The following is a 22,801-nucleotide window of genomic DNA, read 5'->3' as shown; positions in this document are numbered from 1 at the left end:
AAAAAAAAAAAAAAGAAAAAAAAAGAAACTGATCATTATATATTGTATACATGTATCAAACTATAGCATCATACCCCTAAATACATACAATCGTTGTCAATTTAATACATGAACAACTTTAAAAAAATGAAAAATGCATATGAATTCCTACAGTTTGTAAATAAGAGGTAAATCTGAATACACACATGCACACACACACACACACATACACACACACAAATTAAGGAAATGCAAAAGAAACTTTCATTTGTTTGCTCTTCAGATGTGCTAGGAAGTGCTCAGTGTGTCTCAATTATTTCTGTGGTAACAGAAGAAATTACCTATGAAGAAACATATAGACAAGTGGTGGGGCAGGGTGAGATTGATCCTGATTAATGGAAACAAAATTATAGATAGAAAGAGGAATGATTCCAAATATTATAAATACAGTTGGGGAATATGGTTAAGACTAATGTATCACATATCTCAGTGTAACTTAAAAGGAGTGCTCCCAATAAAAAGTAATAATAAGTGACTGAGGTAGTGGATATACAAATCATCCTGATTTAATGATTAACATTATATTCTTTTATTAAAAGGTCACATTGGGGACTAGCAGTTGGCATAATAGCTATGTTGCTGGACTCCCACGTAGTCGACCACAGTTCAAATCCTGGACCCAGTGGCTTAAACTCACTCTGGGCACATGTGGGTGCGTGCCCAACATTCCAAGAGAATGGAGGAGAAGGGATTGTGGAGTGGCCATCACTCCTAGGGCGGTGATTTCTCACTTTCTGTCTCTCTGTCTCTCTCTGCCTTTCTGGTGAGCACACATGCTCTATAGTAAAACCCTCTTTAAAAAAATGTCACATTGTATATGTAATATGCAAAATGACTATATGTCAACAAAAATATCTTTCAAAAACAAAAAAAAAGAAACACTGGGAGAAGGGGACCAGCAGTTAGCGTAATGGCTATGTCGCTGGACTCCCACGTAGTCGATCACGGTTCGGGTCCCGGACCGGTGGCTTAAAACTCATGCCAGGCGCGTGCCCAAGATCCCAAGAGGAGAATGGAGGAGAAGGGACTGCGGCGTGACCATCCCCCCGGGGGGTGATTTCTCGCTTTCTGTCTCTCTGTCTCTCTCTGTCTGGCTGGCGAGTGCACGCGCCCTATAGCAAAAAACTCTCAAAAAAAAAAAGAAAAGAAAAGAAAAAAAAAAAGAAAAAGAAATACTGGGAGAACAAAAACCCTGATTTTTAAAAAAATTATTTATGATAGGCTATACGTAAGCATACAAGAAAATGAGAGAGGGAAAGGAGCACTCACCACAGGATCTAATCATGCTACCTTTCCTGTCCTCCAGTCTTCCATCCCGTCAGGTCTTGAGCACACTCATGCATGTGTACTATATTTCCAGGTGGACCAGACTGGGGATTTGAATCACGGTTGCCATGTGGGACCCAGCTTTCCTTGAGGAAGTCATCTCTGTGTCACCAAGCTGCCTGAGAAATTGATTTTTAATTTTGTTCTTTGTGAAACTGTATATAAAGAAGATTTACTTTTTGCTAGGGAATGGTAAGTCAGGGCTAGCAGGTGGCATAGTGGTTGCATTACTAGACTCCCACATGACTGACCACAGTTCAAATCCTGGACCTGGTGGCTTGCGTGTGCCCGAGATCCCAAGAGGAGAATGGACAAGAAGGGATTATGGTGTGGTCATCCCTGCTGGGAGCAATTTCTTACTTTTGCTCTCACTGTTTGTCTTTAAAACTCTCTGGCAAGCACATGCACCTTATGGCAAAAGCCTCTTAAAAACAAAGAAAAAAGAGGAAAGAAGAAAAGAAAGCATAAAGTCAATTTTTATATACGAAAAACTGAAAGATTATAGAGGATAGAGGAGCATAGAAAATCGATATGGATACTGGAGACAGTGTGGAAAGAGGGTGGGATATGGGAGAGAGTAAGAGGAAAGGAATCAAGGAAAAAAATAAAGAGGCAATACATTTAAGGGACAGTGAAACGAAGGATTGTCAACTGATAACATGTATGATATCTTCAGTTGGACTTGTGTGAAGTGTACTCATGTTGGATAAGTTGATTTTACAAGCTGTAGTGATGTACAGTAATTGAATGTTTCTTACAAAAGAAAAAATATGCCTGTATCTTACTAGAATTTGGAGATTGATGAGTATCGAAACTAAAGTAAGAGTAACTGTGTGTCCCTGAAGTCCTAAAGTCCAGGATCTCTATACGGGCCATTGTGGATTCTGGAGTGATATCATACTAATAATTGGCCAAGATGAGAACACCTAGGGAACTGAAAAAGCTTCCTGAATTTTTAAAATTATTAACATCTCATCATTATACATCTCTATAGTGCACAATACATTTTTTTCAAAAAATGATAATCAAATCATGGATTTACCAATAGCCATCATTTTCAACAGAGATTGTACTTACTTTAGTCTGTTACGAGTTTCTTTCTCTATCCCTCCCAATCACCCTCTACCACCCACTCCCCTCCCTTACAGTCTCTGGTATCTACATTTACCTCCCTACTATTTTATACAAAAAGTCTATTGTATCTTCAGATTTTTCAATTTCTGCCACAAAATGCAGACATTTGGTATGCATTGTGCAAGGATATACAGTGTATGTCTTTCAGAGTCTGGCTTACATTGCTTAGCATTAAATATTTATTCATTGGCTTTTTATCTTTGATTGTGGTGTGGCCATCCCCCCTGGGAGGGAGGTGATTTCTCACTTTCCCTCTCACTGTCTCTATTTCTCCAGCAAGTGCATGCACCCTAAGGCACAAACCTCCAAAAACAAAGAAGTCAGATCTGTATCTTCATAATTCAATCATTTATACTCCTGTCTTCTTCCCAAAATCTGAATCACACTTTCCTTTCTGCCAGATCAAGGTTACCAGTAGCTGAGAATACTTACCATCCGTGACTAAAATGCCTTCTATAAACTGCCCAATAGAGCTTCAGATTTAAACTGCCCAATAGAGCTTCAGATTTATTACTATGACTAAAAGTAGCTAAGGAAAATATGTGAGAAAAGTCTAAGTCTAACCATATGATTTGATACTGTGGAACTTCCTTTATCTAGATACACATACAGTTTATAGTCCTGAGAAAAACAAATACATTCTCTAGGAATATTTTTTGGAACCCACCACTTTTCTGAGAGCTTCTTTCACATCCTTGTTCCTCAGACTATAGATCAGGGGGTTCAGCATGGGTATCACTACTGTGTAGAACACTGTAGTCACTTTGTCAATATCCAGACTATTGTCTGAACTGGACTTGCAGTAAGTGGAAAGGATTGTTCCATGGAAGACAATGATGGCCGTGAGGTGGGAAGTACAGGTGGAAAAAGCTCTGCGTCTTCCCTCAGCAGAGCGCATCCTTAAGATGGTGATGAGAATAAACAGATAGGAAGTGAGGATGATAGTGATGGTGATGATCTCATTGACAGTGGCCACAATGAACAGCAGCACTTCATTTGTGGTGACGTCAGAGCAAGCAAGACTTAGGAGAGGGAGTAGATCACAGAAGAAGTGGTTAATCACATTTGACCTGTAGGATGGGATGTCAAGGGCTAAACATAAATGAATCAGAGAACAGACCGACCCACAGAGGTAGCAGCAAGATACGAGCTCCATACAGAGCTTCTGAGACATGGCTACCACGTAGAGCAGTGGGTTACAAATGGCCACAAAGCGGTCATAGGCCATCATGGCCAACAAGAAGACCTCAGTGATTGCATAGGCACAAAATAAATAGAACTGCACCATGCATCCCAGGAAGGAGATTGCTTTGTCCTTTGTTAAGATATTAGCCAGCATCTTTGGCACAATGATTGAAGAGTAGCAGAAATCCACAAAAGGCAAGTGACTGAGGAAAAAGTACATGGGAGTGTGGAGTGGAGAGCTGGCCTGAATCAGTGTAATCAGGTTGGCCAAAACTGTGACTACATAGATGAGGAGAAACAGCAGGGAAAGGAAGACTCTAAACTCAGGGACATCTGATAATCCAAGAAGAATGAATTATTACGTCGTGGTGGTGCAGTTCTCTTCCATAATTCCCATTCGAAGTCAGGTTAGAGAAAACAAATGATAAATTCCGTGCTCCTGCGAAGAGAACAAGAGAGAACACAACGAGCTTCTGTTAAAATCAGAAGATATCAAATTCAGTGTAGGGTAAGGAAAACACATTTGTCAAATTTTCAACACATTACGATATTGTCAAAATAATTCTCAATGTTAAATATCTAAGTGGGTGCCACTGATAAAAATTAATTTTAATGTCTGCAATAACCAGAAATGATTCCCAGCCATTAACTTCTTGGAGAGGATTTTTGTTTTGCTTTGTTTTGTTTTTTCTATAGGGTACGTGCACTTGCCAGACAGACAGAGAGTGACAGAGAGACAGAAAGCAAGAAATCACCCCCCAGGGGGGATGGCCACGCCACAGTTGACTACATGGGAGTCCAACGACATAGCCATTACGCTAACTGCTGGTCCCCCAGCCATTAACTTCTACAGTACCATTAAATGATTAATCATGTCAGGCAGTTTGCTATACAAATGGTGACATAGTCATTCTGCCAGCTTTTGGTCCTGGCAAATTAATTAATCTTGCAGAGTTAGAGTTATTATGAACTTTTGCTTGGCCATAAAATGCAGATTTCTTTAAGGAAGTTGGTGTGAAAAAAAAGGAGGATTAGGGGGGATATAGAGTATATTTACCATTGACATTACTCTTTTATTTTTGGAGAGGTTTTTTTTTTTTTTTTTTTTTTTTCTATAGGGCGTGTGTGCTCGCCAGACAGACAGACAAAAAGCGAGAAATCATCCCTTGGGGGGATGGCCACGAAGCAATCCCTTCTCGTCCATTCTCCTCTGAGGATTCTGGGCACTCACGCACACGCGCCCGGCGTGAGTTTTAAGCCACCGGATTTGGGACACGAACTACGGTCGACTACATGGGAGTCCGGCGACATAGCCATTATGCTAACTGCTGGTCCCAACATTACTCTTTTTTACATACACATCAGTGCTTGGTATTATACATTATTCTAATTTCCAAGAAAATACCTCTCACTTTTTTCCTCCCTGGCTGCTTGAGGACATACTGCCATCATGTAACACAGTTACACAGTAACTATCTGAACCAGGAAATTCATGACCAACCGACTACTTCAGAGGAAACAAATGGTCATTGATGTCCTTCACCCAGGGAAGGCAACAGTACTTAAGACAGAAATTTGGGAAAAACTAGCAAAGATGTACAAGACCACACCACATGTCATCTTTGTGTTTGGGTTCAGAACCCAGGTCAGTGGTGGCAAGACGAATGGCTTTGGCATAATTTCCAATTCTTTGGATTATGTAGAGAAAAAATGAACCCGAACATAGACTTGCAAGACATGGCCTTTATGAGAAGAAAAAGACGTCAAGAAAACAGCGAAAGGAACAAAAGAACAGAATGAAGAAAGTCAGGGGGACTGCAAAGGCCAATGTTGGTGCTGGTAAAAAGTGAGCTGGAGATTGGAGAACAGTCGAAGGAGTAAAGATTCTTCAATGACTATTTGTGGTGATTGTGCAGATTTTTCATGAGAGGATTAGTAAACTAAAAAATTTTTATGTGAAAAAAAAGAAAATATCTCTCAATCTAGTAAACAAAAAAGTTTTAAGAACTATTGTATAGCATAAGATTTCTCATATATATTCTCTGATTAGAAGAGAGATGAGATCAGTATATATTTACAATATTTATTTTGTTCAGAAAATACATTCAGAGTTGCACTTTCAAGTAAGCAGAATCTAGTTATAACCAACAAACCTGTGGTATAGACATTTGGTGCCTGGAACTGAGATGACAGATGTGTGTAGTACCATAATGAGACACTCATGCTGTTATTTAAACTCCAGAGAAATGGGTCCCTTATGTGAAACAATGATTAATCTCTATGATATAGAAAAATAAATAAAAATTGCACTAAAATAGATGTGATGCAATCTTGAAAAGAATTAACAACTGTGGAATATCATCAGCTTTTTAAGAGCAATATGTATAAAATGGCATTCATAGTTTATCAAATAAAAGTTTTTGGGACCAGCAGGTGGGGTTGAGTTTTGTTTTAAGGTTTTTATTCATATGGGGTGCATGTATGCGCCAGGGAGGTATAGAGAGGGAAAATGAGAACTCACCATGCAGGGGGCAATGTCTACACTACAATCCCTTCTCCTACATTCTTCTTGGATTTTGGTCATGCACACACATGTACCCAGTATGACTTGTTTTTTAGCTGCCATTTTTAGGAATCATATCACAAAGATTCAAGTGGGACTTCAATGCCTTAACTACCACACCACCTGCTGGCCTGGTGATGTGGAGTTTAAGGCACTAGAGCCCACATGGCTGGCTATGCAATTTGAGTCCTGATCCCAATGGCTTGAAAATCACACCAGGTGGCTGTGAGTATATGCCCAAAATCTCAGGAGGAGAACCAAGAGAAAAAGATTGTGGAATGACCATCCCCCCTGGGGGTTGAGTTCTCACTTTCCCTCTCACTCTCTTTCTCTCCACCTCTGTCTCTCTCTAGCAAGTGCACATGCCCTATAGCAAAAACAACAACAACAACAACAAAAGTGTTTGACAATAGTATGATGAATAAGATAAGATTTTGAATTTAACTTTTTTTATGACCTATACAAGATTGATGATATGTTAAACAAGATTATTGCATATTTTTGGAAAACTCATTACCATCTTTTAAGTAGGTATAAAGTAAATCAAAAAGGATGAAAACATATATGAAATTATTAAAGATAATTTTATTCTTAAAGAAGACAGAAAAGTGAATGAAAGAGAAAGGGATAGATAAGAGAAATATAAAGTACTAAGATTTTAGACTAAATTTAACTATATCAGTAATAATATTAAAAGTACTCTAGACATGAAAATTAAAAGATGAAGATCATTAGATTAGACATGAAAGAAAAAAAAATGAACAACAACAACAAAATAATCCTCGGTGCTATTTGAAAATATACCTAATTTTAAAGAGATATAAATATCAAGGAGCAGCGTGTGGTCTGGTGGTTAAGGTTCTGGATTCCCACATGGATGACCATAGTTTGACTCTCAGATCACACTGAGTGTGTGTGCATGTGTGCCCAAAATCCCAAGGAGAGAAAGGAGGAGAAGGGACTGGGTGTGACCATCCTCCCAGGGAATGATTTCTCACTATTCTTCTCTTTGTCTTGCTCTAGCAAGCACACATGTTCTGTGGGAAAAAGAAAGACCTGGGTGGAGGGACACTGCCCCTTGTGCTGCCTGCATGGCTGGGGGTGGAAACGGGCAGGGGAGGATAAAAAATTGCATGGAGTAATAATTGAAAGAAATATTGCTTTTTTTTAAAAAAAAATTGCATGGAGTAATAATTGAAAGAAATACAGAGTGGCTATTATAATAAAAAACTAAACAAACTTTAGATAAGAAATTTTCCTAAGATAAGGAATCATCTCATAATGATGAGGAAGTCAATTCATGAACATATATAATTATTTTTAAAAATTGTTAAAGAATTATTTTGTTTAACTTTATTTACTTATTTTGCTTTTTTTAAAAAAAAAATTGACCAGAGAGGACAGAGTGTCTGCCCTGAATAATTCTAAATGTATTGACTGAGAGTCTCAATATTGTTAGAGTATTAAGACTTCCTAATTTGATCAATAGATTCAATAAAACCCTATACAAAATGTCAATCAATTTTTTTTAAAGAAATTGACAGAATAGGGCCAGAAGATGGTGCGGTGGTTTGAGGCACTTGACTCCCACTTGGCTAACCATGGTTTGAGTCCCAGACCTGGAGACTTACCTTCTCAGTTTCCCTCCTTCTTTCTCTCTGGTTCTCTCTGGTCAAATTAACAATAATAACAATAATGAATAAAATGTAATAAAATAATTCCTAAAAAACAGAAATTGACAGACCAATGCTAAACATATGTAGTAAAGAACTAGAAAATTCAAATAGTATGAAAATCACAATATTGGAAAAATCACATACTACAAAATTTTATGATTCACCATATACCTAAAGTAAATAAAACATAGTATCAAGAAGCTATAAAAATAACTTGTAAATGATAAAAAATCAATACATAAATCTCACCATATAAAATTAACTAAAATAAAATCAAAATAAGAAAAATAAGTTGAGTGATCTGATATTTAATAATTTTATCTTGAAAAATCATTGTTGAAAGAGTAAAACCAGTCTGTCAGTCATTTAGATTTTAAATAAAACTAATTTTATTCAGACTACATGATCTTTATGTAGAAATTCCAAAGCAACACATACACACACACATCATATCCTAGAACTGGAAATGGAGCTGGTTCATCAATGTCACACTATACAAAATCAATACACAGAACAATCTTACATGTATAGTAGTAAAGTAATTTCTGAAAGTGAAATTAAGGCAACAGTTGCATTCATAATGGCATAAAAATATGATATACATATATAAATTTAATAGAATAGAAAATTTAAATGCTAAACATTAGAAAAGCCTTATCATTATGTTAGTGTAAGGTAAATATATAAGTGAACTTAAATAGCAGATCAATATTCCTATAGTTCAGTCATGTATCAGTATAACTAACTCTCCTGCACACCCTATCCAAATTCCAAATCACGTTTTCATTCCATCAGTCACCAAGGTCACTAACTGTTACGATAACTTACTATAACTAAAATTTCTTTTAAAATAAGTTGCTCAGTAGAGTTTCATATTAGTTACTATGGCTATATCAGAAAGGAAAATACACATTATTTTACAGAATTTGAGAGAAAAATTATTAGACATCATATAATTAGGAACTATGGAGAATTCCCTTACCTAGACCTTAAAAGGTGACTACACCATCATCACATTTGGTTTAAGTATGTCATATAATGAGGTAAAGATCAACAGTCGGATGCTTACTTAAGTGGTCAGATACAGAGAGTTACATAATGCTTCCTGAGATGAGGAGAGGGAAAAGAATCCCCTTATATCACAAACTGTAGACCCCTCAAAAGTGGTGTTTATCATAGCTGGTCTCTTTTCCGCTCCCTTCTCTTTTGGGCACTGTGCTATTGCAAATCTTATGCCCCAGGGAAAATGAATCCAGGCACATTAGACCCTTGGTGACTTCTTCCAATTTCTATCATGCTTCCTTCTGAGATAGGAGCATCAGTCTGTCATAGTCCATTTTGGTGTCCATAGATCCTGGTGGGGCATATTATCAGAGGTCTAAAAACTGCCATGTCCTAATCCAGCCTCAAAGTCTCAGACCCATAGACAGTTATGACTTTTCCTCAAGACCCTAACTGCAGTTGAATGGAGGAACTTCTCCTACATTCTGGCATCATGAAGCCAATATCTGCTTCCTGTAGTTAACAATCTGCAAATGAACACATAGTTTGTGTTATTGGGATGGTGTTTGCAGTCCCTTCTTGCTCATGCCAGGCTTTCAATATTTACCTTTCAGATAATAATTCCTCTAGGGATTTATTTTTCTAATTGAATTCTTATTGGTGAAAAATATGCATGATGATGTGGGACAATTTTGAGCCAATTCCATATTACCATAGGTAACAACATACAATATCATGGAGGGACCAGTAGACGGTGTAATGGTTACATTGCTGGACTTTGAATGTGGTTGACTGCAGTTCAAATCCTGAACCCTGTTGCATAAAACTCATGCCAGGCAGGTGTCCATGCATGCCTAAAATCCCAAGAAGAGAATGAGAAGGACTGTGGTGTGGCCATCATCCCTGGGGATGAAGAGTGATTGATTTTTCATTTTCTGTCCCTTTGTCTCTCTCTGCTGATTTTTCATTTTCTGTCCCTTTGTCTCTCTTTGCCTCTCTTGTGAGCATATATACCCTATAGCAAAAATCTTTTAAAAAATAAAATGGAAAAAAAAATTTCAATGGTGCATATGAATCAGGGTTGAAAGAAGAGATGTGATTTAGCTATACAAAGTGATGATAAAAGAAAGAAAAAGGACATTCACTAAGACAAACGTGAAAAACATTACAGAGCTCAGCATCCCACTTAGAAGTGACAGTGAATTTGTGATTCACATGAATTGGAGAATTTGGATAAAAATAAAAAAAGGGAAGCCTAATCAGAAAGGATACAATTTCCAGTAACAGTTTCTATATGATATCACCTGAAAATATACATATACATGCATATATATGTGTGTGTGTGTGTGTGTGTGTGTGTGTGTATGTGAACAGAGAGAGAAAGAGAGGCAGAGAAAGAAAAAGAGAGAGCAAGAGAGAGAGAGAACTAACTTTTGTGTGTGATTATTTGAAGGTCTTTCTAGAAGCTTCCTAGATTTTGTCATTTAATTTTTCTAAATTTCTTATGATATAATTTTCTCCTTTTATCACTGAGATAGCATCTAAAGTTTCAACAACACTAGACACTGTACCAACCAAAATATTTAAATAAAATAAAATAAACAATAAACATAAAATAATAAAAGATAAAATATTAAAAGATATGTATGTATACCTTCATATAGTTTCTCATCATGGGCTGAAACTGATGGAGATGTAATCAATGATATAACTGAAATTCTATTTTGAAAAGAACCATGGCTTCATGATGGATATTGGAACGAATAAACTCTTCATCAGACTTAACGAAGGTTGTACAATTAATTCTGTTCAAATAATGCCATTACTCCTATTTATATAAAGCATTGCAGATGGACAAAAAGCAAAGATGAGGACAGCAAATTATGAATACAGTCAATCCTACACTTAAAAATCAAAGAAGCACAAAGGCATCAACAAGATTCACTCATAATACCCTAGCTTTTTATTGTGCTCTCCACTTAATCATCCCTCCACCTCCTTCTACTTTGTAATATTCTGTGTCATTAATGAAACCTCTAGAAATACAATTTAAAATTCATCACTTTTCTGAGAGCTTCTTTCACATCTTTGTTCCTCAGGCTATAGATCAGGGGGTTCAGCATGGGTATCACTACTGTGTAGAACACAGTGGCCACTTTGTCAGCATTTCCATTGTTGCCTGAACTGGGTCGGCAATAAATGAAAAGGATTGTTCCATGGAAGACAATGATGGCTGTGAGGTGGGAGGCACAGGTGGAAAAAGCCTTGTATCTTCCCTCTGCAGAATGCATCTTCATAATAGTGATGAGAATAAAGAAGTAGGAGGTGAAGATGATAATGATGGTGATGGTTTCATTGAACGTGGCTACAATGAACAGCAGTACTTCATTCATGGTGACATCAGAACAAGCCAGACTTAAGAGAGGGGGTATATCACAGAAATAATGGTTAATAATATTTGACCTATAGGATGAGATGTTAAGAGCCAAACATAAGTGAATCAAAGAACATACCGATCCACAGAGGTAGCAGCAAGATACAAGCTCCATACAGAGCTTCTGAGACATGACTACCATATACAGCAGTGGGTTACAGATGGCCACAAAGCGGTCATAGGCCATCACAGCCAGCAGGAAGACCTCAGTGACTGCGTAGGCACAAAACAAATAGAATTGGACCATGCATCCCAGGAAGGAGATGTTTTTGTCCTTGGATAAGATATTAGCCAGCATCTTGGGCACAATGATTGAGGAGTAGCAGAAATCCACAAAGGACAAGTGGCTGAGGAAAAAGTACATGGGAGTGTGAAGTGGAGAGCAGACCTGAATCAGTGCCATCATGCCCAGGTTGGCCAAAACTGTGACTGTGTAGATGAGGAGGAACAACAGGAAAAGAAAGACTCTCAGCTCAGAGACATCTGATAATCCAAGGAGAATGAACTCTGTCACGGTAGTGCAGTTCTCCTCCACCATTGCCACCCTAATACAGGTTAGGGAAAACAAATGATAAGATCTGTCCTTCTTCTGAGAAGGAAGAACATAAATTCATCCTAAAATCAGAAAATAATATCAAACCTGAAGAATGTATAAGGTGTAAAGAAAACACAACTGTCCAATTTTAAAAGTTAAAAGATTCTTTAAAAATTTACATTGTTAAATATCTCAGTGGACCCCACTGATGAAAATTAAAGCATCAGCAATAACCAAAAATGATTCCCAGCCATTAATATCTACAACTTAATTCAGATGATCAATAATGTTAGGTAGTTCAATGGGCTTTAAAATAAAGTTAATGATAAGCTTTAATGCTGCATCTAAATCAACCCCTATTACCAATAAATTAAATTAGCTCCACACAGGTTAAAGATTATTTTTGTCATTATTATCCAATCTATTAGTAATGTAAATTTGCAGCAGGTAAAGTTTTCTATAAATCTATTATTGGGGATTTGGCAAATTTCTTTGAGTACAGTGGTTTGTAAATTTGGAATTATGCATAAATAAAAAGAAGAATTAAGAATAGGCTGAAAACCATAATAATTTATAATTATCTTATTATCTAAGTGGTTCGTAGCAACAGTGCTTGGAGCTGCCATGACTGTCCTCTGCGTGGTAGGACCATTTGGGAGGCCCAGTTTGATTCCTTGTCTAACCAAAGGTCAAGCAAGGTGGTCTGCACCTGTAATTCCAGCAACTTGTCAGACTGAGGCAGGAGCAGTGGGGCTAGAGGATGGTCTGGGGAGCGCAGACAGACCACATCTAAGAAATGAAGTGGAGTGCGCTAGTATATGCATGTAAGCCCAGCAGGAAGGCTGAGGCAAGCAGATTATGAAAAGCAAGACTTTATCTTAACATAGAACAAAACAGTACAAAATAAAAGTGACTAACCCCAAAGTCAAGTGGTTATGTACTCTGCAGAGAAGACCAGATTCACATAACTGACATTGTTTCGAATTTCAGCTTCAGTGGCAACAGGACTGCCCAGAAGACTAACAGGATGTGCAAATGGAGTGAACTGGATTGCAGCATCACCAGACCCTTTGGGGTGGATGTATACTCTCTCTTCTCTCACTGTCTCACTGCCTGACAAGAAAAATTATTTTTGGCATCATGGTAAAAAAAAAAAAAAGCTGAAGAAAATCATTGAAAAAAACTTTTAAAGATAGATTTAATTCATTATAATTCAGAAAAATGAAATGCTTCGGTAATTTTTTTCTGCAAATTATTAAGAAGCATTTATCCAACATCTTTGCACTGAAAACAATAGAAATTAAATGATATTTTTAATGAGAGATTTTATTTTTAGTGATAAGAGAAATATTTAATTATATTTCAAAATGTGTGGAAAACTACGTTCAAAGATACATCAAAGCATTGTTTGTGATATTAACAATAGAAAATTGAATTCAAAATACATAGATTCTAAGGGTGAAAATTATCATGCTATTTGAAATTATGTTTTGAAAATTGTTAAGTAAGAAAAGCAGATATCTGGGACTAGCGGGTGGTTAAGACACTGAAATCCCACATGGCTGAGCATGGTTCAAGTCCAGGATCTGACAGCTTGAAACTCACTCTGGGCTTGTGTGCATGCATAGACAAAATCCCAGGAGGGAGATGGATGAGAAGGGATTGCAACATGGTCATCCCCGCAAGAGGATGCACCCTAAAGCAAAAGCCTTAAAAAATTCAAAAAGAAAAGCAGATATCTATAGTATAGTTCGTGTATGTATATAGATAAATGAGAATGTATATGCAGAAATGTGAATACATGTGGATATATCATATGTTATCAGTTTAATTTTGTTTGCTACAACGTAAAAATACTTTATCCACATTGAAAAAGAAGAGCGTAAAAACTTTCCAAACTTACTCAAAAGTTGTTTGTTTGAGTAAAGTGGTTAAACTGTTTATTCTATGTAAACTATCATCTTTGACTTTCTTTAAGGAAAAGGCAATGAGGAATCTTACTGTCCCTCATTTTTCCTAGACTGTCAGTATACATACAATACTTTATGTACACATGTGTAATGAAAATTGAATGTTGTGATTCTGATCTAAAAGCACAGCTCAATATTTTTTCCATATCTTGAACTATTAATAATTTTAAGTGCAAAAATTATAGTCCAGAAATAATTTTTTCTCCATCACCTGATCAAAAAGTAAGTTAAAAATAATAAAGGAGATATTGGTTGAGTTAAAAGAAAACTCTCTTTAAAAGTTTTTTTTTTTTGGGGGGGGAGAGGTTTTTGCCATAGGGCGCATGTGCTCGCCAGACAGAGAGAGACAGAGAAACAGAAAGTGAGAAATCACTCTCTGGGGGGATGGTCACAATGCAATCCCTTCTCCTCCATTCTCCTCTCAGGATCTTGGGCATGCACGCACACACTCCCGGCATGAGTTTTAAGCCACCGGGTCCAGCACATGAACCGTGGTCGACTACATGGGAGTCCAGAGACATAGCCATTACGCTAACTGCTGATTCCCATCTTTAAAATTTTATTGCCAATATTCTATGCTGATAATAGGAAGCAAGTCGATGGCAAACCGAAAGAAAACCCCAAATTATTCATCTCCTTCTTTCACAGAAAATATTTACATGCCTCAAATCCATATGACCAGATGTCAGGCACATTAATTCAACTGGAAGAATTAGAGTGGTAATTTAAAGCTCCTTTTTTGGTCATATTGTATTGATTTTATTAAGGAAATTGAAGAAAGGAGGAGAGCATGGTGGAGTGAGGGACAGAAGGACATAGAAAACGTCATGTCATAGAGAACGTTATTTCATTTCCTCTACATTTTTTTCATACACATTTGATATTATGTAAAATTTTGTTTTAATTTTCTTTTCTCTTTTCTTTCTCTCTACTTCATTTTATCTTTTTAGAGGTTTTTTGCCTTAGGGTGCATGTGCTCTCCAGAGAGAGAGAGAGAGACAGACACGATGAGAAGGAAAGTGAGAAATCATGCCCCAGGAAGTATGGCCACACCACAATCCCTTCTCCTCCATTCTCCTCTCAGAATCTTGGGCAAGCATGCACATGCTCCCAGCATGAGTTTAAGCCACCGGGTCTGGGACTCGAACTGCGGTCGACTATATGGGAGTCCAGAGACATAGCCATTACACCAACTGCTGGTCCCTTTGTTCTAATTTTCTAACAACTACCTCTCAGACAAAAGGGTGAATGTCTTTTAAAATCTAAATTCACAGCATATGGTTTCTCATAAATATTCTGTAGTATTTCCATTTTCAAGTAAGCAGAACCTATCTCTAGTCAACAAACCTGAAGTACTAATATTTGGTGCCCGGAACTGAAGGTGTTAGGTGTGTATAGTTCATGATTAGAGACTTAATTTAACTTAAACTCCTGGGAAATACATCCCTTATTGAAGCAATAATTAATCTCTATGGTATAACAGAATTAATAAACATTGAACTAAAATATGTGCTATATAAGACTAAAAGTAATTAATCTCTATGGAATATCATCAGGATTTTCTTTTTTTTAGAGCAGATTTCTGCTATAGGATGTGTGTGCTCACTAGAGAGACAGAAAACAAGAAGTCACCCCCTAGAAGGGATGGCCATGCTGCAACCCCTTCTCCTCCATTTTCGTCTCAGGATTTCAGACATGCATGCACATGCGCCCGGTGTGAGTTTTAAGCCACTGGGTCTGGGAGTGGAATCATGGTCGACTGCATGGGAGTCCAGCGACATAACTCTTATGCCGTCTGCTGGTCCTAATCTTCAAGATTAAAAAAATATGTATGTATGTATGTATATGTGTATGTATTTTTTCCAAGAGCGAGGAAGACAAAAGAGACAAGAAAGTGACAGACAGGCACCCCAACAGTGTCTTCACAGTGTGATTCACACCCCATATCCCTCAAAGTTAGATAGCCAGAATCACAGACACTGCCTGGGCACTTGGAGTGCATAGGAAGACCCAGAGTATAAACACAGGACCTTTCAATATGGCCTCAGCATCAGAAAGTTGATCATATACTGACTGAGAAAGATGAATATCTGACCTGGAGCTGAGAGATCTAAGTTCTAATTAATCTGATCATCCTGTAGCTATATGTCACCTGGCCAGTTACAACTTGAGGCTTCAGGTTTCTCTTTGCTCACTTATAAAATAAGAGACTTCAGTAGATTTTTATTTTTAATTTGTTTGCCAAAGGGCACACACATGTGTTATAATCAGACAGAGAGACAAAGAGAGAGCAAGAAACCAACCCAATGGGGCATGGTCAAGAAGCAGTATCTTTTTCGTCATATCTTCTTCCTTTCAGGATGTGGGCACACATTCACATGGTCCTGAAGTGTTTTTCAAGCCACTGGGCCTGAGACTCAACCCGTACAGTCTGCCATATGAGATCGAGCCTCCTTAATCACCAGACCACAGGCTAGTCCAGTAAATATTTTTAATTAAAACATAAAGCATTATTGACTTTGATATCTGACCTTATTAGGTAATAATGGTTTCAGCGCTAAGCTGATATTTAAAATATAAGAATCCAGGTTGCAAAGAAAGGTATACATAGCTAAAAGGGGCAAGAGGGTCTTTTGTCCCTTAAGGACACTGTCAGTGGTAGAAATTGTTTATTTATTTTTCTTATTTTAATTATCTTGAAAGATATCATACTTGGATAAAACGGAATTAATAAAAGGTCACTTACAGTCTATAAAAAAGTGTATAACAGTAGCATGATATATTAATATTTAGAGAAGACAACTTTGCTATGGACTGTAAAAGACTGATGATTTATTATGTAAGTGTATCGTAAACTCTTCGAAAATAACTGCAGGTTGTTAAATAGGTACGAAATAATAAGTCAAAAGAGAGCATAGAACAAACTTTTTAAATATATTACAAAAGAGGATGGGAAAGGTTAAAAAAGGTGAAAAAACTAACAAGTTCTTCATGGTTGTAAGATTAAAAAATCAATATACAAGACAATCTTATTTTTATATACTTGCAAAATATAATCTTAAACTCAAATCTAGAAAACTACTATTCAAGGTAGTATCAAAAAGAATATAATACTTAAAATTAATTTAACAATAGAAATCTTAAATATTATTTTTTTCTTAAATATTGTAATTGGTCCCGGGGTAGATAAATATATAAGTGAACTTAATCATATTCCTATGATTCAATCATTTAACATTTCCCACAAATCTTACTCAAATTCTGAATCACCCTTTCCATTCTTCCAGGTCACCAAGATCTCCAACTTCTAAGATAAATTATTATTTATTATTTAAATTCCTCTTGAAGTAAGCTGCCCAGGAGAACCTAATATTAGTTTCTATGACAACTTAGCAAAGAAAAACATTCTTTATAGAATATATTAGAGAAAATATTAGACTTACAACATTATTTGGAACCTAGGAAGTTTCCATACCTAGGTCTTGAAGAGTGATCAGAGAGAGAGAACTAATTTGGGGCTAGAGATTATTCTAAGATTCTTGTTCATGCTTCCTAGGTTTTGTACTTGAACTTTTCTAAGATTCTTACAACATAATAATTTCTTTTTAATTAACAAATGGAATAGTATTTAAAATTCTTCATACACTAGATACTGCAACAACCAAAATGTAAACAATAAATATAAAATAAATAATATAAACAGTGAAATTATTTTAAAAAACTATATGTTTAGAATTATTTTCATCATGTGCTGAAACTCAAAGAGGTCTGATCAATGTTATAAAATAACAAAAATGCTTTTTGAATAGAACCATTCTTTCCATAATGGATATTGGAAGTAATAAACTCTTTGTCAGAATTATGAAGGTTTTATAACAGAATTTGTCCTTATCATGCCCTTCTCCTTATTTATTTGAAATGTTATAGATTGATGAAAAGCAAAGATGTGAGATGCAAAGTATGAACACATTCAATTCTACATTTGTAAATTGAAGAGATGCAATGATAAGTACATCAACAAGACTCACTCATGATACCACACATCTTGTCTATTCTCTGCACTTCAACACTACAGCCCATTTAGTCAACCCACCATTTCCCTCCTCCCTCCTTTTCCGAATCCTCAGTCCAGCTAATAAAAATCTTCCTTAGGAATATACTTTGGAGCCCATCACTTTTCTGAGAGCCTCTTTCACATCCTTGTTTCTCAGGCTATAGATCAGGGGGTTCAGCATGGGTATCACTACTGTGTAGAACACAGTGGCCACTTTGTCATCATCTCCACTGTTGCCTGAACTGGGCCGGCAATAAATGAAAAGGATTGTTCCATGGAAGATAATGATGGCTGTGAGGTGGGAGGCACAGGTAGAAAAAGCCTTGTATCTTCCCTCTGCAGAATGCATCTTCATAATGGTAATGAGAATAAACAGGTAGGAGGTGAAGATGATAATGATGGTGATGGTCTCATTGAATGTGGCTACAATGAACAGCATAACCTCATTTATGGTGACATCAGAACAAGCCAGACTTAAGAGAGGGGGTAGATCACAGAAAAAATGGTTAATTTCATTTGCTCTATAAGATGGGATATCAAGAGCCAAACATAAGTGAATCAGAGAACACACTGCTCCACAGAGGTAGCAGCAAGAAACCAGTTCTATGCAGAGTTCCCGGGACATGATGACCACGTAGAGCAGTGGGTTACAGATGGCCACAAAGCGGTCATAGGCCATCACAGCCAGCAGGAAGACCTCAGTAACCACACACGTACAGAACAAGTAGAATTGTGCCACACATCCCAGGAAGGAGATGTTTTTGTCCTTGGTTAAGATATTAGCCAGCATCTTTGGCACAATGATTGAGGAGTAGCAGAAATCCACAAAGGACAAGTGGCTGAGGAAAAAGTACATGGGAGTGTCAAGTGGAGAGCTGACCTGAATCAGTGCGATCATGCCCAGGTTGGCCAAGACCGTGACTGCATAGATGAGAAGAAACAGCAGGACAAGGAAGACCCTTAGCTCAGGGCCATCTGATAATCCAAGGAGAATGAACTCTGTCATGGTGGTGCAGTTCTCCTCATCCATGTTCCCACTTTGCTTGAGGTTGCAAAGAAAAGCTAAAAGATATTCTCCATTACATGACCTAAAATTTATTTTGCCTGTCTCTTGAAAAAGGAAAGGCAGAAGAAGTTGGACAGTTAATTCTCTCTGCAAAGAAATCAGAGACTTTTTGTAATAATGATGCATAAAGATTATATTTTCATTGAGAGATCAAAGAAAATAACAAAGTAACAAATAATTCTTTTAGTTTGTTCTAGATTTTGGTATTGGATTAGTAAGGCAGAGGTCAAAATATTAGTTAATTAATTTTATTGTTCTATGACTTTCGGTCACTTTTCCTAGTAAACTCTTTAATGAAAACGCCAAATAATTTGATCCTGTAAAATAATCTTTAAATATACATGCTATCCAACTCTGAATTTTCCACTAAAGTGATGAGGTACAAAGATTATTTAAGTTGGGTAATTCATATCTTTTCATATTTTGTTGATAGGTTTAGTTGGAGTATATTTTTTATACTCATCATTTTCTCTGTAAAATTAGCATATGATTTTGTGAATTAAACTACACAGTGTCAACCACTGTTTCAATAATTGGTACTCTTGAGTTATAATCTTTTTATAAATTCGACTCTTTAGCTTTAAAGTGCTCTATTTGCTATTAATCCATTTAAAGAACTGACCAAAGAAGTACTTAGAAATTTATTTTAATTCCTGATTTTGCATATTTTAATAGCATTAGTTGTAATATTGAAACTTAGAAATAAAGTGTTTTAACACTTTGTATAACAGGAAAATTATCAGAAGTATGATATAAATATATGGGAATTTATGCAGCTATGATAATTTTGAATAATTTTAATAACATAAAAATTACTATAGGAAAATTGAATGTTAAAAAAAAAAAGCACACTAAGTTGGGGGCCGGCAGGTGACATAAAGGTTAAGGCAACTGGATCCCACATGGTCAACTGCAGGTACAAGTCCTAGACCCAATGCCTTGAAGAATCACACTGGGAGCACAATTGTATTCATGTATAAAAGCCTTAGAACAAAAGGGAGGAAAAGGAACTGTAGCATAGCCATCTCCTCTAGGTGGTTATTTCTCAGTTTCTCTCTCTCTGTGTGTCTGGCAAATGCATGTGCCCTATAGCAAAACAAACAAAGCAAAACAAGAGAAAATAAAAAAGCAAAAAAACAGTTAATTGGATCATACAGTTAAAATATTATATATTATATATGCTTACTTGAATTACATTACATACATAATCCTCACAACATCATGAACACAAATGTTTTTATTTTCTCATTTAAAAAAATATTTTATTTAACTTTATTTATTTATTTTAATTCAACCAGAGAGGGACACAGAAAGAGAGAGAGGTAGAGAAAGTGAAAAAGCAAGGCACCAGCAGGTTTGAGACTTGGACCTCAATTGGCCATGTAGGAGTCCAATGTCCTTAACCACCACACCACCCATGGCTTATTCCCCATAATTTTTTAAAAAAAGAAATATATAAACTTGTCTGGATTCTCATAAAATATAAGTATCATAATGTGAAGTGTGATTTGTTTTGTTTTTGTTTTTGTTTTTACTGAGCAACACATATCTTCATTATCTTTGCTTCATAACAAATACAAACAGAGAATGTAAACCCTCTTATTTATCTCTCTTTCTGTGGCCCTTGGTAGATATGTGCTTGAGTGTAGAGGCACCAGTAAGCTATTCCTGGGAGAAAGAAAATCCAGACTAAAGATGAACACTGAAGTATTTTCAACATTTGTCAGTTGATTTCAAATATGTGTAGGATATATACATTAAAAAATTACAGCTTGAAAATAAATAATTGTTCTAATTATGCATTTTTTCTTCAAATAGTCAGAAAATTAGAAAATTGAGTTATGCATGTTTCTCTAATTTCAAAGTAATACAGTTTTAACAACTCTTGTTTTCCAACAATACATTTAATACACACAAACATAAAAAGTTATCTGCTGATGAGAATGAATATATGACAATGTCTATGACTTGACCAATATGCACTATATTCCTCATGAGAAAAACCATGTTACACACTATAAAGATGTACATTGATTAAATGCATATTTAAAATAATACATGAATAAATTAAAAGCAGTAACAACAACAAAAAACTCTTAAAGTTAAAAAATCAAGCTGGAGTCAGCCTGTGGGATGGTGGTTAAGGCAGCTGGATTCCACATGACCTAGTTTGAGTTCTAGACCCAGCAACTTGAGAAATACTCTGGGCACATGTGCATGTGTGCTCAAAATTCTGAAAAGAAAACAGAAATGAAGGATAAAGGATATGAGCCATGGCTATTCTCCATAGTAGGAAGGGAGTGCTTTGTTACTTTTCCCCATCTCTCTCTCTCTGTCTCTCTCTAGCAAGTGCACATGTCCTTTGGCAAAATTAAAAAAAAAAGTTAGGCTATGTTTGCCAATAGAGCAGTACTTCTTAACCAAGAGTCATTTGATTTCAATGGGTTATCAGACAATGTCTGGAGACATTTTGGGTTGTCATATCAAGGAAGGAGACAATGTCTGGAGACATTTTGGGTTGTCATAAGAAGGAAGGGTGCTACTGACATCTACCTGTGATGCTACTAAACAATAAAACACACATTAGAGTTCCTACCCCGTGATCCCCAACCCCTCCCTCACACCAGAAAAACATTAGCTGGACCAAAATGCCAATAGTGCCGTAGTCAAGAAACCTGCCATGGAGAGACATTTCAAAGAGCTTTGGACAAAGTCAAATAATCCCTTTCTTCCCTGCTTCAGGTGGTGCACATGCCTGTGTCCCTCTATGGACAGTGCTGAGCGTTTCTTACTACCAGAGTCCTCATCAAGATGACTGTCAGGAGGACCTCCATGTACTCTTATCAGATTATATAAATAGGAGTGGCAAGACAGAAGAAGAAAAGAGAGAGGAAACAAGCATTCATCCCAATTTGCCCATACTGTTTTTCCTCTCATATTAATATTAGGCTATCAGAAAAGTCAGGATGCATTTTTGCATTGAAAAATATGTCATGAATTTTCTAACAACCTAATACCTGTTACACAATATTTAGGTCTGCAGATTTATTTGTTCCCATTTCCCATTAAAATTGTCTCTTACTACACATACACACATAGATTTTCATAGAAGAGTGCACAAAACATGGTATTTCTTAAAATGTTTTGTAGTTAATACAGGGTTAAAATACAGACCTCCCCCTCGGGGGAAAAAAAAAAGCCTCTAATACTACTGACCTCTTTTACAGTGTCTCTTTCTCTTACTTATGACTATAATAAATTACCCATAGGAGGAAAATCATCAAGTTGCAGCTCCCAAAAAATATCACTCATGTTCTTTCTCCAAAACCAAAGTGTCACCCAACCAACTAACCTTCAGGATAGACACGATTCCTTACTTTTAAATGTTGCAGCTTTTACGTGTGTCTCCGTGTGTGTCTGTATCCCAGGGACTCATGTACTGTAAGCTTCCCAAAACAATTATCACTCTCTATGGGATATTAACAAGATATCTTGGGATTTTAACAATTATTGGCCACTATGGAGTATAAACAGGAAGGAAAGCAAATGCAAGGTGATATATATTATTATAATCTAACATACCTGCATCCTAAATTCATGAGGTGGTACAGAGCATTGGATGCTGTACCTAACCATCACTTCTGTGAGCCAGTACTCACATTGCCATTGTTGTTTTAAGCCATAAAGCTTGGGGCACAATAGAACATAGAAAATACAGTGGGCAAAACAGTGCTTCAGTAAGCTGGCCCTTCTTCTTGCCTCTACACTGAACACCCACCTGGCCTCTCTGCTCTTGCCTTTCCCCCCTCAATCACTG

The 22,801-nt window shown here is 36.6% G+C and overlaps 2 protein-coding genes and 1 pseudogene across 2 annotated transcripts; all 3 read right to left on the bottom strand.

The window, feature by feature from the left end:
* Positions 1-3,142: 3,142 nt before the first annotated feature.
* LOC102500017 (olfactory receptor 5L1-like) lies at positions 3,143-4,081 on the bottom strand (annotated as a pseudogene).
* A 6,880-nt stretch (positions 4,082-10,961) lies between these two features.
* LOC102503374 (olfactory receptor 5L2) lies at positions 10,962-11,897 on the bottom strand. Its single transcript, XM_006165755.1, has one exon. The coding sequence runs from the start codon at positions 11,895-11,897 to the stop codon at positions 10,962-10,964; it is 936 nt and encodes a 311-aa protein (XP_006165817.1).
* A 6,115-nt stretch (positions 11,898-18,012) lies between these two features.
* Positions 18,013-18,948, bottom strand: LOC102499594 (olfactory receptor 5L1). Its single transcript, XM_006165748.1, has one exon. The coding sequence runs from the start codon at positions 18,946-18,948 to the stop codon at positions 18,013-18,015; it is 936 nt and encodes a 311-aa protein (XP_006165810.1).
* Positions 18,949-22,801: the final 3,853 nt, after the last annotated feature.

This window comes from Tupaia chinensis, unplaced genomic scaffold (assembly GCF_000334495.1).
Source record: "Tupaia chinensis unplaced genomic scaffold, TupChi_1.0 Scaffold144018_1, whole genome shotgun sequence".
Classification (NCBI taxonomy): Eukaryota; Metazoa; Chordata; class Mammalia; order Scandentia; family Tupaiidae; genus Tupaia; species Tupaia belangeri.
The sequence above is the reverse complement of the archived record's forward strand: the minus strand, read 5'-3'. Positions and strand labels throughout refer to the sequence as shown.

What these genes read in the sequence shown, in the direction of transcription:
- LOC102499594 (XM_006165748.1), bottom strand. Translation starts at nt 18,948, where the DNA reads ATGGATGAGGAGAACTGCACCACCATGACAGAGTTCATTCTCCTTGGA.
- LOC102503374 (XM_006165755.1), bottom strand. Translation starts at nt 11,897, where the DNA reads ATGGTGGAGGAGAACTGCACTACCGTGACAGAGTTCATTCTCCTTGGA.